At 44.2% G+C, this 14,218-nt stretch overlaps 1 protein-coding gene across 6 annotated transcripts in view; it reads left to right on the top strand.

The window, feature by feature from the left end:
* LOC102454764 (cohesin subunit SA-2-like) overlaps nucleotides 1-14,218 on the top strand; it is a 108,635-nt gene that overhangs the window by 55,837 nt on the left and 38,580 nt on the right. For all 6 annotated transcript variants that reach the window (XM_075916025.1, XM_075916026.1, XM_075916018.1 and 3 more), the window contains 7 exons: nucleotides 6,478-6,589; nucleotides 7,274-7,385; nucleotides 8,742-8,845; nucleotides 9,349-9,441; nucleotides 9,526-9,615; nucleotides 11,945-12,148; nucleotides 14,031-14,107. In XM_075916025.1, coding sequence (XP_075772140.1) covers nucleotides 6,478-6,589; nucleotides 7,274-7,385; nucleotides 8,742-8,845; nucleotides 9,349-9,441; nucleotides 9,526-9,615; nucleotides 11,945-12,148; nucleotides 14,031-14,107 — 792 coding nt within the window. The remainder of the gene's footprint in view (nucleotides 1-6,477; nucleotides 6,590-7,273; nucleotides 7,386-8,741; nucleotides 8,846-9,348; nucleotides 9,442-9,525; nucleotides 9,616-11,944; nucleotides 12,149-14,030; nucleotides 14,108-14,218) is intronic.

The following is a 14,218-nucleotide window of genomic DNA, read 5'->3' as shown; positions in this document are numbered from 1 at the left end:
TTCCTCCATTGCTGTCCATACCCACCCAGCAAAATTATGTAAGGCCTAGGATTTGTGGTTCCAGGCCCAACACCCAACACAAAATAAAAAGAAAAATCCCTTCTCTGAGGTATCTCGTCATATATCCTAGCTCTGCCCTGATTTTTTTTGTAGGTCCCCAACTTTCTGGACTAATGTTATTAATCAGTGATTTATCACCAAAACAGTGTCGCTCTTACCCATTGGTGGTGCTACTTACTAAACTTTTTATTCCTGTTTCTCTGTTGTAACCTGGGACCTGTAACATCAGCAACTCATCAGTATTCCATTGGGCTATGTCTAGACTGCAAGCCTCTTTCGAAAGAGGCTCTTTCGAAAGATACTTTCGAAAGAGCCTCTTTCAAAAGAGAGCGTCTAGACTGCACGCGGAATTTCGAAAAAGCAAGCCGCTTTTTTGAAAGAAAGCACCCAGTGAGTCTGGATGCTCTCTTTCTAAAAAGCCTGTTTGCTGTCAAGAACGCCTTCTTTCGAAAGAGCACTTTCGAAAGAAGGCGTTCTTCCTCGTGGAATTAGGTTAACCACCGTCGAAAGAAAAGCCGCATTCTTTCGATTTAATTTCGAAAGAACGCGGCTGCAGTCTAGTCGCAGGTGAAGTTTTTTCGAAAAAAGGCTACTTTTTTCGAAAAAACCCCTGAGTCTGGACACAGCCTTGGAATCCAAGCAAATCACTGGGTCACTGTGACATGAGCTGCTGATCATTGTACAGTAAAACTCTGATGGTCCGGCATCTGATGGTCTGGCACTCCTGATGGTCCAGCACCATCAGGAACCTGGAAGTGTTCCGAGCAGCCGGACCATTGGAGCTGCTCTGCCCCCATCTTCCCCTACTCAGCCGCTGCTAAAACTGACCAGCCGCTGAATCGGGGAAGCCGGAGGCAGAGCAGCTGGGGCGCTGCTGGGTAGGTCCCCTAGCTCTGCCCCTCGGGGCAGCGGGACCAACCGGGCAGCACTCCAGGTGTCCCAGATTCAGCCGCTGCTGAAACTGACCAGCGGCTGACTTCCTGGAGTCAGCCGCTGGTCAGTTTCAGCAGCAGCTGACTTGGGGATGCCTGGGGCAGAGCAGCTGGGGTGCTGCTGGGTTGGTCCAGTAGCGCCGCACCTCGGCGCTGTGGGACCACACCCGGCAGCCCCCAGCTGCTCTACCCCAGGCGTCCTGATTCAGCCGCTGCTGAAACTGACCAGCGGCTAACTCCAAGAAGCCCAGGGCAGAGCAGCTCTGCCTTGGGCTTCCTGGAGTCAGCCGCTGATCAGTATCAGCAGCATCTGACTTGGGGACACCTGGGGCAGAGCAGCTGGGATGCTGCCGGGTTGGTCCCACAACGCCGAGGAGCGGCGCTGCAGGACCAACCCAGGAGCGCCCCAGCTGCTCTGCCCCAGGCATCCCCTAGAGCAGCTGGGGTGCTGCCGGGTTGGTCCTGCTGCGCCAAGGGTCAGCGCTACCGGACCAGCCCAGCAGCACTCCATCTGCTCTGCTCCAGGCGTCTCCGATTCAGCCGCTGCTGGTCAGTTTCAGCAGCGGCTGAATCAGGGATGCCTGGGGCAGAGCCGGACTATCGGAAGGGGGGGCTATGAGGGATCTGGGGTGGCATCCCTCCCACCCCAGACCCCTCATAGCCCGCCCTTCCGATAGTCCGGCATATCTGATAATCCGGCACCCCTGGGTCCCAAAGGTGCTGGATTATCGGAAGTTTACTGTACTGCTATCAGTGCACAGAGCTCTACGTCACATAAACCACCATCACACATGACAGTAGTTCATAGCTTTGTTGGCAGGTTTGGCAGAGAAATCACAGACTTAACTCTACGCTGATGCTAAACTGCCCTCATGCCACTCGTGGCCACTTGGGATATGTCTAGACTACATGGCTCTGTCGATTGAGCCACGTGAACTAGTTTACTCAACATAGTCAATGAAGCGGGGATTTAAATAATCCCCGCTTCATTAAAATAAAAATGGCCTCTGCGCTGTGCCGACAATCAGCTGATCTGGCACAGCGCGGCAGTCTAGACGCAGATCGGTCGACAACGGAAGCCTATTTCATGAGGCATTTCATGAGGCGTAAGGAAGTGATTGACAAAGGCTTCCCTTGTCGACTGATCCGCGTCTAGACTGCCGCACTGTGCTGGATCAGCTTATTGTCAGCACAGCGTGGTGGCCGTTTTTATTTTAATGAAGCGGGGATTATTTAAATCCCCGCTTCATTGACTATGTCGGGTAAACTAGTTTACATGGCTCCATCGACAGAGCCATGTAGTCTAGACATACCATGGGTGTCAGGTTTGAGGAACATAGGCAGGGGGTGTGGTAAATATTTTGCTGATACATCAGTAAGGACAAATGCAAAGTACAGTAAAACTCCAGTTGTCCGGCATCCAGTGGTCCGGCACTCCTGCTAGTCCGGCATCACCTAGAACCCGGATGTGTTCCAGGCTGCTGGACAATTGGAGCTGCTCTGCCCCGGGCTTCCCAGAGACAGCCGCTGGTCAGTTTCAGCAGCGGCTGACTTGGGGATGCCTGGGACAGAGCAGCTGGGATGCTGCCGGGTTGGTCCCGCAGCGCTGCCCCCCCCCCATCTGTCCCACCCCACCCCAGACCCTTTATAGACCCCCCCCTTCTGATAGTCTGGCATATTTGATAATCTGGCACCCTCTGGGTCCTAAAGGTGCTGGATTATTGGAAGTTTACTGTACTCCACTTAAGAAGGAACAATCTGTTGTACAATTACAAAATAGAAAATGACTGTCTAGGTAGGAGTACCTCAGAAAGGGATTTAGGGGTCATAGCAGATCAAAATGCTAAATATGAGTCAATAGTGTGACACTATTGCAAAAAAAAATCCCCCAAAACAAAAAACACAACCCCATCATTCTGGGAAGCATTAGCAGGAGTTTTGTAAACAAGACAAGATAAATAATTCTTTCACTCTGCGCTAACTGGAGTATTGGGGCCACATTTCTGGAAGGATGCGCACAAACTGGAGAAAGTCCAGAGAAAAGCAACAAAAATGATTAAAGGTCTAGAAAACATGATCTGTTAGGGAATATTGAAAGAACTGGGTTTGTTTAGTTTGGAAAGAAGAAGACTAAGAAGGAACATGGTAGCTTTCAAGTAGCTGAAAGATTGTTAAGAGGAGGAAGGAGGAAAAACTATTCTTCTTAACCTCTGAGGATAGCACAAGAAGCAATGGGCTTAAATTGAATCAAGGGAGGCTTAGGTTGGATATTTAAAAAAACAACTTTCTAACAGTGAAGATGGTTAAGCACTGAAATAAGTGGCCTAGAGAGGCTGTGGAATCTCTATCATTGGAGGTTTTTAAGAGCAGGTTAGACAAACACCTGTCAGGGATGGCGTAGATAATATTTCTGTCCATGTGCACAGTGGACAGGACTAGAGGATCGTTTGAGGTCCCTTCCAGATCTACACTAGGGGGTAATGTTGAATTACATGAATAGTGTAGCTGGAGTTGTCGTAACGTAGTTTGAATTACCACAGTGCCCCCATTGCAAGGGATTAATGGGAGAAGCTTTCCAGGAGAGTACCGGAGTTGATGGGAGCGTGATCAGCCATTGTTTTAGCTAAATCTCCACCACACTGATCTCCCAGTACATGTAGACGAGGCTTATGATTCTTCGATACTTGGCAGTCTTTTTTCATTCCCTTGCCCATTCAGGGTACGTCTACGTCGACAAAGAACGTCTAGACTACATCCAGAACTCTGTCGACAAAAGGCGTTATTCCTCATAAAATGAGGTTTACAGCCGTTGACAAAACCGCTGAGTTCTATCGACATTATGTTGACGGAACTCAGCGGCAGTGTAGACGCAGGTATAGTTTTGTCGACAAAACCCTGTAGTCTAGACACACCCACACATATCAGGGCAGTGTCCCTCTGAGTGGTTCCCCTGTTTGCTGCTGTGTAATCGTTCAGTGGTCTACGGAGCTGTCTACAGCAAACATTGTGCCTATTTCAGTTAGAGGCAGTCTGTGCACTCTTCAGATGACAAAATAGTTTGTCCCAACTATGACAGAGGTTAGAATTTTGTCACAATATATGTCAGGGGGTAGAGAGGAGGATGCCTGTGGAATTCTGTGTGTTTTTATGCAGCCATAACATATGATAAGCCAAGTGCAGACTAATGCAGGCAGTATCCTGTTGCTTCTCTCATGGATTTCGACCCAGTCCCGGCTGCAGATAGCTGCAAACTTGTCCTGAAGCAGGAACTCAACATAGGCAATCACATTGTGGGGAAGAGAGTGTTTTCTAGGCCTCTGGAGCTGACCAGCCCACTCCACACATAAATGTGCTGTTCAGTCACTATGTGATTGAATTCTTTGACTGGATACACTGCAGGTTTCCCTCCAGCAGATTGGAATAGCATCTCCTATTGCCAGGAGATGCTACAAGAACATCACAAGAAAAGTTACATTCTCCAAAATGTGAAAGGCCTGTAATGATAGAAAAAGCTTTTATAGCATGGCCACCAGCTACCCTTTCCCTGATCCCCAAACTAAGTAGCTATGCAATTGTGGTAAAATAAAAACAGCTTGCGATTTTTAACTTATCGTTGTCTCTGTGCCACTGTAACTATGATTAACCAAACTCTATCTAGGGAGATTCTGTGGGCTGAGAGCACCCCCCTCACAACATATTTCAGTTCATTTTTTAAATGTATCATTTTATATCCTTGTAATTCCACAAGATTTATTTCTGCTGTCCTCCACTGAGACATTTGAGACAACAACCTTCCGTTTCTTGTCCTCTTGCTTGACCCCTCGACCTCTACTGACTGCTGTAGCTCCACTTCTCAACCTCAGTGCAGTAAGTTTGGACCGCTCCAAGCAGAAACGGTTCCGTGATTAAGTTATGATTGAAGTACTTGAGATGGTTTGATGAGCAGGTCCATTTACCAGAAAGGATCTTGAGATTGCGGAAGAGGCGCATAGCAAGAGGCAGAAGGAAAGGCTGAGACTGGCCATGCAGCTTGAGGACAGGGTTTCAGTGAAGCAGCAGGCACTTACTATGCATTTTCCAGAACAGTGGCTAAGGGAGGTGGAAGACAGAGTTCAGCAAAAAATTGACTTCTGGTGCTTGGTTGCATCTACCTCTCACTGTGGTAGCTGCACGTTCTAGCTGAGGCACTGATTCAGTAGCACTTTGCTGTCATAGGTCCCTACAGGGAGAAATGTCTCACATCTGGCTTTACAGAGCTTGTGAAGAGCACAGCAAGCCACAGTGATGCAGACAGCATTGTTGGCACTGCAATCCAGACTAGTCTGTGGGCATCTCCAGTGAATTTCAGTCTGCCCAAAGCGTATTCAACAACCCTTCTGCAGCTGTGGAGAGTGTAATTAAGTAATCTTTTGCCAGGGCCTCTGAAATCAAGGTTTGGTTTCATAAGTGAAAGTAAAAGTGGGGATGCCCAGAGTAATGGCGGGGACAATAACTCTGTTTATGATAGTACCATGTGTTGGGAATATTGTCCCAGCTTATAGACAGTGGTAGCAACCTGCTTCTGGATGTACTTAGGTGCTCTTTGATGTGTGTTTTTATGCTGGAAGGTCAGGACAAGCTCTCACAAAGTTCCAGGAATGTGCCTTTCTTAAAAGTTCTCAACCCACTGCTGGTCATCCCAGATCTGTATGATGATATGATCCCACGAGTCCGTGCTTGTGGCCTAGTGCCTGAAGTCTACACAGGGGGCCTCAGAAACTATTCTGACTGTGTTGTGGGGCATCAGACTTCCATGTCTGAGTACTCCTCCTCCTCTTACTTCTTGTGGAGGGGTGTTCACCACAGTGCACCACAGCCTCAGTGTCCACATTTAGGAAGACACTAAGGGGTCTGTGATGTGATTGGTTTGATTTGGGTCTGCATGCTCCTGTGTGGACACCAAAGCCCCAAGTTTGAGCACTGCCTAGAAAAATTGTAACGTAGGGTCAAGAATAGGCATGGCTGCTCAAGCCCCAAGTTCTTAACACAGATCATCTGACTCAAGTCCCACTACTCCTGAGCTTACATTGCAGTGTAGACATGTCCTAAGAGGCTGGCTTGTACCATATTATGAAGGTTGCTGGGCAGTACGATTTTTATTAAAAGGCTATTTCTCTTTATGATGATCTCTAAATTATAGTGGGCACCTTTACAGGATAAATAAATGCCTAACGCTAGGTGCACTCATGGCCATGGAATCTATGTATGTTGCCCAGACAACTGGTGGTCCCCAGTATCAGCTGCAGCAGGTAGTTCCTGCTTTCGCAGAGAGAACTTTGAACTAAAAAATTATCTAGCGCCTCACTGAATGGATGAATAAATTTTTACAAGAAAGAAATAAAGTTGCCTGAAATCCTGACAGAATTTGTGTGTCTTCACTGAGTAAACTAAAGGTGCACAGCAGAAATAGACTGATTTCTTTCTTTCTTTTTTTTTTGATTGGCAGGCTGCTTAGTTATCCGGGAACTGAAGAGGAAGTACCATCTAAAAGAAGAGGGAAGTTTGGGGCTAATACCAGCTCCATGAGGAAATTAATAAAGTTTTTCTTGGAGAGTGAGGTAAGGAAAATGTAGATGGAGACAGACAAAAGATAAGAGGGGAGGCTTTCAAATCCAATGCAGCTGTTTGAGAGTTGGTACTATGAGGCTGCTAGAAATAGGAGGGAGAAGTAGAGTAAGGGAGGAGCACTTCCTTTTGGTTTCATGCTGAGAACTGTTGATCTTAGGACTTGATACTTTCTCAACTCTAGGATGATCTTAAGTAAAGTAAAACTGTATATGTGTGTTCAGTTGTACCAACACTCTGATTTACAGCTTCGTTAATGCAGAGAGGTGATATTGAACTGGCTTTCTGAAAAAATCAAGGACTTCTCAGCCAGGGATAGTAACTAAAGTGTAACTCATTTCAAGTTCCTAAACTGGAGTGGGAATTTTAGTTGTTACCAACAAATAGGTGATATTCAGGATAGCTTTGGGGGATAGTAGTCTTTTTAGGAAATCTTTCTTCTGTCCTGTAGGTAATTCTTTTTCTCCTATGCTGTTCTCCATATGGCAAACAGAAGATTTATTATTTAATTTGTATCTAGTAAAAAAATTTACACATTGAGGGGGGGAAAAATATATATACATACATACATACATACATATATATTCACACACACAGTTTTATAGTGGGGGGGGAAGTAATCTATATTTACATTTCAGTAAATGATGGATTCCATGGGTTTATGTTTTACTCTCTAGCTACATAAACACATCACGTACCTTGTAGACAGCCTGTGGGACTGGGCAGGCGGTTTGTTGAAGGACTGGGACTGCATGACCACTCTTTTATTGGAAGCTGCTGAAGGAGAAGGTAAGCTGAGTTAAGACAGTAATGTTGCCCAGATTATTCTTGTATTTACTAGAGGAAACGTCCTTCACCTTTAAACTATAGCAGCGTCACATGAAGAGCCATCTCTTGGTTGCAGAGAGCCACAAAACAGTTTTGGCTCAGTGTCCTGCCATGACTCAGTGCCCTCAAATATTGATGCAGTCTTCCTACAGAATCCTTGTGAGAAACTACCCAACAATTATGTCCTGAATATGTCCTCGGTGACTCCTCCCTTCTGTCTCTTTTTTTCTTCCTCCCCATCTGCCTGCTGGGAGGCAGAGGATGAAGAATGTTCTTCTTTTTCTCCTACTCAGAAGGTTAAGAAAGGATTCAAGGGGCTGCCAGTGTCTTTTGTTCTACACTGTTTCCTCCTCAAGAGTGAGTTGTGGATCAGGCAGCTCTGGGAGCACTCTGGTGAATGGCTCTGTACTTTCTGGAGGAGAAAATTGCCAGTCACATCCCTGGATTGCAGGAGAGCCGCAAATAGGGCCCTGAGAAGCAATAGGAGGTTCTAGAGTCACATTGAGCTCAAGGGTTCCCAGGAGATGATGAGTCTCAGACCTGATGGAAGAGGATGAAATTTTATTGGCATTAGATCTGAATTTGGCCCATTCTCTTTGGGGAAACGTCAGCTCTGTGATACTGAATATGTTGTTTTATTTAGCAAATAGAGTGGGGGTCCACTGATAATGAGCTCAGTAAAATTAAATTTCCAAACAGTTTAGTGAGTCACAGTGTGTGTATTGTAGCTGTGGTTGTAATGAATTACACACACTAAGTTCACTGTAAGGTGGGAAGGAAAATGACTTCACTGCATGAAGGTTTTCTTTGTATTCAGAAATCTTAATCTACCTTTTACATTTCAAGGAGCATATAGGTTTTCATGGGTGAGTAAAGAATCTAAATGTGCCTATCTTATTGAAACACAGTAGTGTGGAACTGATGTTCATCACGTTAAAGAAAAATGCTGTGTTGAATTTCTTGTCACTTTCAGAAATCTGATATTTGAGAGGGTTTAGTTTTGTATAGAAAATGCCTTGAACACTCTTTATTGTGGCAGAAGTAGAAGTAATGCTTTGCTATGGGATCAAAGCACATAAGTCCAGATTTTTAAAGATATTTTAGGTGCCTAACTCTCAAAGGTGCAATTAAAAATTGATTATTTTTTCTATGTATAACATAGAAAAGAATTTCAATTTACATTCTTCATCTGTTTTTAGCAGTATCTCTCTCCTCCAAAAGTTGTTTTGAGCACTGAGTAGGACTTTCCTCATTACCTATCCCTGCATCTTCACTTTACTTTTGTGAGATGCTGAGGGGATGATGGTTTGCTTACAGCATTGGGTGATGCCCAGGAAAGTGCCCTCATTGAAATCATCTTTGTGACTGTCCGAGAAGCTGCTGAAGGTCACCCTCCTGTGGGCAGAGGAGCTGCCAAGAAGGTCAGTGGATTTTGTTCTAATATATTTATTGTGCTGCACTCAAATTTGTCCTCCTTATGTGGTCTGCCCACAACACTTTCCAGCCACGGCTACATTGGCAGAAAGAGAACAGCATTGTGTTTACAAGACAAGTACAATGCCTTTTGACCTTTAGAGAAAACATCTTACTATCAATGGATTTTGAATGAGATGAGCTATTAGAGAAAGCTCAGCTTAGTGGAAGCCATTTTATCCATTAGTAGATGTAGTTCAAACAGCATCCAAGCAGCAGTCTGGTTGTTCAACTGTAACTCAAGTGTTTTTTTTTTAAATAAAGGGTCTCTGTCTCTCTGTCTCTCTCTGTCTCTTGTCTCTCTCTCTCTCTGAAATCCCATGGGGAGATATTTGACTCAGCCTGGTGATGTGTTAAAATTATATTGATGTGTAAAGAACCTTGGGTAAGGCTAAGGTTCTAATCAACTCCAAGAGTATTTTATAATTGAAACTGAATGCTTTGTCTGTAGATCCTGTCAGCAAAAGAGAAGAAAATACAATTGGAAGATTGTACCAAAATTACTGAGCACTTTATTGTGGTGCTTCCTCAGCTCTTGGCAAAGGTAACTAGCAGCTGTTCCATGAACGCATGTTAAATATTTCATTAAAATTCCTGCAGCACACTCATATCCTGTTTTCCTCTGCAGTATTCAGCAGATGCTGAAAAAGTGGCGACCCTCCTGCAGATTCCCCAGTATTATGATTTAGATGTTTACAGTACTGGACGTCTGGAGAAGGTGAATAGGAACTGGGGCAATTGGCTGTGTGTGAAGCGGAGCACGTTTATGAGACCATTTATAGGGCTCAGAGAGACCTTGTTACAGCCAGGAGACTGTTGGGACATGAAGCACTACTTTATACCCTGTTGAAATGCTTCCTATTTGAACTGAAGCCACCAGAGAAATGCTTTAACATTTGCCTGTATAGCTATACCAAGGCAAGGTTGGCCTAAAGCCCCAGTGGATAATGATTTATGGCTTTGTGGAGGAGGCCCAGCTTTGGGAATAAACTAATGCTTCTTAGTACTTGGCCTTTTGTTGGACAGAGAAGAGGGGGAGTTACAACATGTATCCAAGTTGGTGTCTCCCAGCAGCTAACTGCAGAATGAGGTTGCATTCTCTTTGGAAACTGTCTCCCTTATCAGCTGCTGAGGGAGGATAGTAACTGCAAAGAGAAGAATGGGGATAGTATTTCTCTATGTGGAGGAGGGGAATTCAGGAATGGAAGGATGAGATCCGTGAAATAGCAAAGCCCGTATGTAAGTGGAGTGGATTGCTCAAATTAATCCCCTGTAAATATCCATAACAAGGCAAGGGAAAAATTGGATCCTTGGATACTTGCTGCGCGCACGCATGCACACACACACACACACTTAGGGGAAGCTAAAGCAGTAGCAATATGGCAGAAAGATGCTGTTACCTGTTTTTGTTTGTGTAACAAGCAATACTATCAGTGACCCACGCATAGAAATAAGTCCATCACAGAATGATGGGAGCTCTAAAACATGCATCATCTTGGTTAGGCAGCCTTGTATCTAGAGGGCACTTTCTTCTCTGCCCTCTTTCCCCTATGTCTCTTCTTTTATTAGCATTATTTAGAGTCAGTTGTGTTGCTAGACTTGGGGCTGAAATATGTAATTAAGTTTTTAGGAAGATGTTAAGGTGTACAACTATGCATATAAAATGATGGGTGTCTAAATTAGCTATTCCCACTCAAGAAAGTGGATGTTGGAGTCATTATAGATAGTTCTTTGAAAACTAGGCTTGTGAACGACTAGTCGACTATCCAATAAGCTTATCGGATAGTTGACAGGCCAGTCGACTAGTCACTCTCCCCCCCCCCCCAATTGCTGCCTCTATCAGAAAGAGGTAGCAAGGGGAAAGGGGGAGAAGAGAGATGTGCTTCAAAGCCACAGCGCCACGTGCAGCCTGAGGCCAGACCCCAGGCTCCATGTGGCGCTGCCGCTTTGAAATGCCGCGTGCAGCTCAGGGCCAGCTGGGGATTCCCCTGCTGACCCTTGGCTCCATGCAGCACTCCCGCTTTGAAACGCCGCGTGGAGCCTGACTCTGGGCTCTCCGCGGCATTTCAAAGTGGCAGCACCACATGGAGCCCGGAGTTAGCTGGGGACTCAGCTGCCACTTTGAAATGCCATGGGGAGGATGCATCGCAGTGCTTTCGCCTTTTAAGTGTAGCAACATTCCTACTGAAATCGTCAGCTCAGCATGCAGCAGTGGTTAACAAAGCTAATGGAAAATATCATAATGCCACTATGTAGATTCATGGTTCTCATACACCTTTAATAGTGTATGCAGTTCTGGTCATTCCATCTCAAAACAGATATATTAGAATTGGAAAAAGTATAGAGGAGAGCAACAAAAAATGATCAGGGCTATGAAACAGCTTCAAGATGAGGAGAGATTTAAAAAAGATGGGACTGTTTAGCTTAGAAAATATACAATGTGGGAAGATCATTAAATCTTGACTGGTGTAGAGAAAATGTTATCTACACCTTCACATAACATAAGAACTGGGAATCACTTGATTAAATTAATGTAGCAAGTGTAAAACAAACAAAAGAAAGTACTTCATCACACAATGTGCAGTCAACGTGTAGAACTTGCTGCCAAGAAATATTGTAATGGCTGAAAGTATTACTGGATTCAGAACAGAATTGATACATTCATGCAAGATGGGTTCATCAATGACTATTAGATGAGATGGTCAGAGATGGGTGCTGGGTGTCCCTATACCTCTGACTACCAGAAGTTGGGACTGGATGATAGGGAATAGATTGTTAGATACTTGCTCTGTTTATTCCCTCTGATGCAGCAGTCCCTGGCCATTGTGAGAAGACAGGATGCTGAGCTAGGTGGACCATTGGTCTGACCTAGTATTGCTGTTCTTAAGTGACAGCATAAAAGGCAACAAACAAAATCTTGTCCCGTGAACCCTGCCTGTCCTCCCCAAACTGGCATTTATTTAATTTTTGGTTGTATAAAAGTAAAAAGGTATAAATGTAAAATAGGCATAATATTGATTTGACTGTATCATCATGATCACTTGCAGCACTTGGATGTTTTGCTGCAAGTGGTGAAAGGTATTGTAGCCGAACACTCTGATGCGGATGTCCTCGAGGCTTGCTCCAGGACATACTATATCCTCTGCAATGAAGAACTGGCCATCCACAGGAGGGCAGATCTTGCCAGAACTCAGCTGATAGATGACTTGGTGGATAAATTTAATGAGCTGCTGGATGAATCTTGGCATGAGGTGCGTGTGACTGGAAATAGAAATATGTGAAACATATCAGAATTAAAATGAAATAAATACAAAGGAGAGATGTACAGTATGGTAATCAGCTGTTTTTTCTTTGCTCCAAAGAGCGCAAAGCTTACAGGGGCAGTCAGCTTACATTTTAAAGGAGAGAAAATTATGTTCTGGAAGGAAGAAGGGAAAGCGAAGGGATGGTGTAGTCTCTGGCACTAGAGAATCGGATTTCTGGGCATGCACTAATATGTGGATTCTTATGGCCAGAGCACCAACAGATATGCTATCCCTGAATGACAGAGGGTTAATATTACTATTGGAAAATGCCCATATAAACTCTAATGAGACATGCTTGATGGATCTGTTAGGTACATCAAAGAGCCCTTTATAATTTTGTTGCTGTTTGGGGCGGGGGCAGTTAAGATAATTCTGTAGGTACTATTACATTAAAGTAGCTTTTGTGTCTTGAAAATAGCTTTTGCTTTCTGGAAGGAAGTCTGCTGATTTGTCTCCAGGGTTTTCATTAATTCTCAAAAGCAGGAACAGCAGGTGGAGCTTTGAATAGCTTTCTGGCTGGTTTTGACAACAGGACCATGTAGCTGATGAACTATGCCATCGCTAACAGGTGTCATGCCACAGCATGGAAGTTCAAACAAGTTGATTTTTATTGGGTGCTGGAATACTGTTAATGTGTCAGGCAAAAAAAATCATTTTGGATTTATTTTAGTAGTTTAATTAGACATCTATTCTAATGTGTATTTTTTTAAAATTAGAAATAAGGTTATAAGAGGCCAGCAAGGGTACTTAAACACTTGTGTAATGTTTCAGAGGGGTAGCCATGTTAGTCTGTAACTGAAAAAACTTAAAAAATAACAAATAGTCTCTAAGGTACTGCAAGACTAACAAAAAATGTAGATGCTATCATGAGCTTTTGTGGGCACGATTCATTCACCTGAAGAAGTGGGTTGTGGTCATGAAAGCTCATGATACGATCTACATGATTTGTTAGTCTCTAAGGTGCTGCAAGACTATTTTTACTTGTGTAATGTGTAACACAGTAAAGAGGTTGTCACATGGAACTCCTGTCTTCTCACCCTTGATTGGCAGGAGAATCTCCTTTGCTGTTTATGATGCTGTTGTATCCTTGTGGAAACTACAGCAATTGTATATATGGGAAAATAATACTCGGAAAGTATTTAATATATTTTTAGCTCTCTGTGTGACTTGGCAGCTGAAAACAAGGAGAGCCAGCACCATGTGAGTAGCCAGCTCTCTGCAGGCCTCTAGCAGGTGCTTGGTGGATCAACAGTAGGCACACACCACAATGTGAGAATGTCTGCATTAGACTTCTTTGTGGTTTTTATTACCAGGACACGGAAGTGCAGAGAGGCAGCCGTGGGATGTTTAGTTATGAGGATGTTATAATGTGAGGGTAGCAGCATGGCATTTCCTAGGCATATAACTAGAGCCCTGCAATGCTGCAGATATCCACTTTATATCTACAGGTATCTACATCTGCAGATGTGGGTGTGGATATCCACGACTCATTTTTGCAGATACAGATTTTGTATCTAGAACCCTGCAAATTTGTGGGTATTCTGCATCCATGGACATGAATCTGCTTTATATCTGTGGGTATCCATGTTTGTGGATGTGAATGCGGATATCCACACTCATTTTTGTGGCTACAGATTGCGGATGCAGATATAAGTTTTGTATCTGTGCAGGGCTCTACATATAACCTCTTTCCAACCCAGGTACATTATTATTTATCTTAGGGAAGGGCCTGGGGAATATAATTGAACCTATGGCTAGTAGAGGAGCTAACGGCTGCCCCATAACACCTCTGTTTATTCTTTCCTCTTTCCTAACTTGTGTGATTTAGGGAGAAGGTCTTTGCACAGACGAAGAAGGAATTTGCCAAATATATTCCACTTTGAGAAGAATAACAGCTTTTCATAAGTGAGCCATTTGTTTACATGATTATTGCCTTCTTTTCCTATACTGCTAGCATGCTTCTATAAAACAGGAATTGCTGTTGGGTGGCTGTCAAATCAAGCTTGCATAAAAGGA

This window comes from Pelodiscus sinensis, chromosome 1 (assembly GCF_049634645.1).
Source record: "Pelodiscus sinensis isolate JC-2024 chromosome 1, ASM4963464v1, whole genome shotgun sequence".
In the NCBI taxonomy this organism is placed as follows: Eukaryota; Metazoa; Chordata; order Testudines; family Trionychidae; genus Pelodiscus; species Pelodiscus sinensis.
The sequence above is the reverse complement of the archived record's forward strand: the minus strand, read 5'-3'. Positions and strand labels throughout refer to the sequence as shown.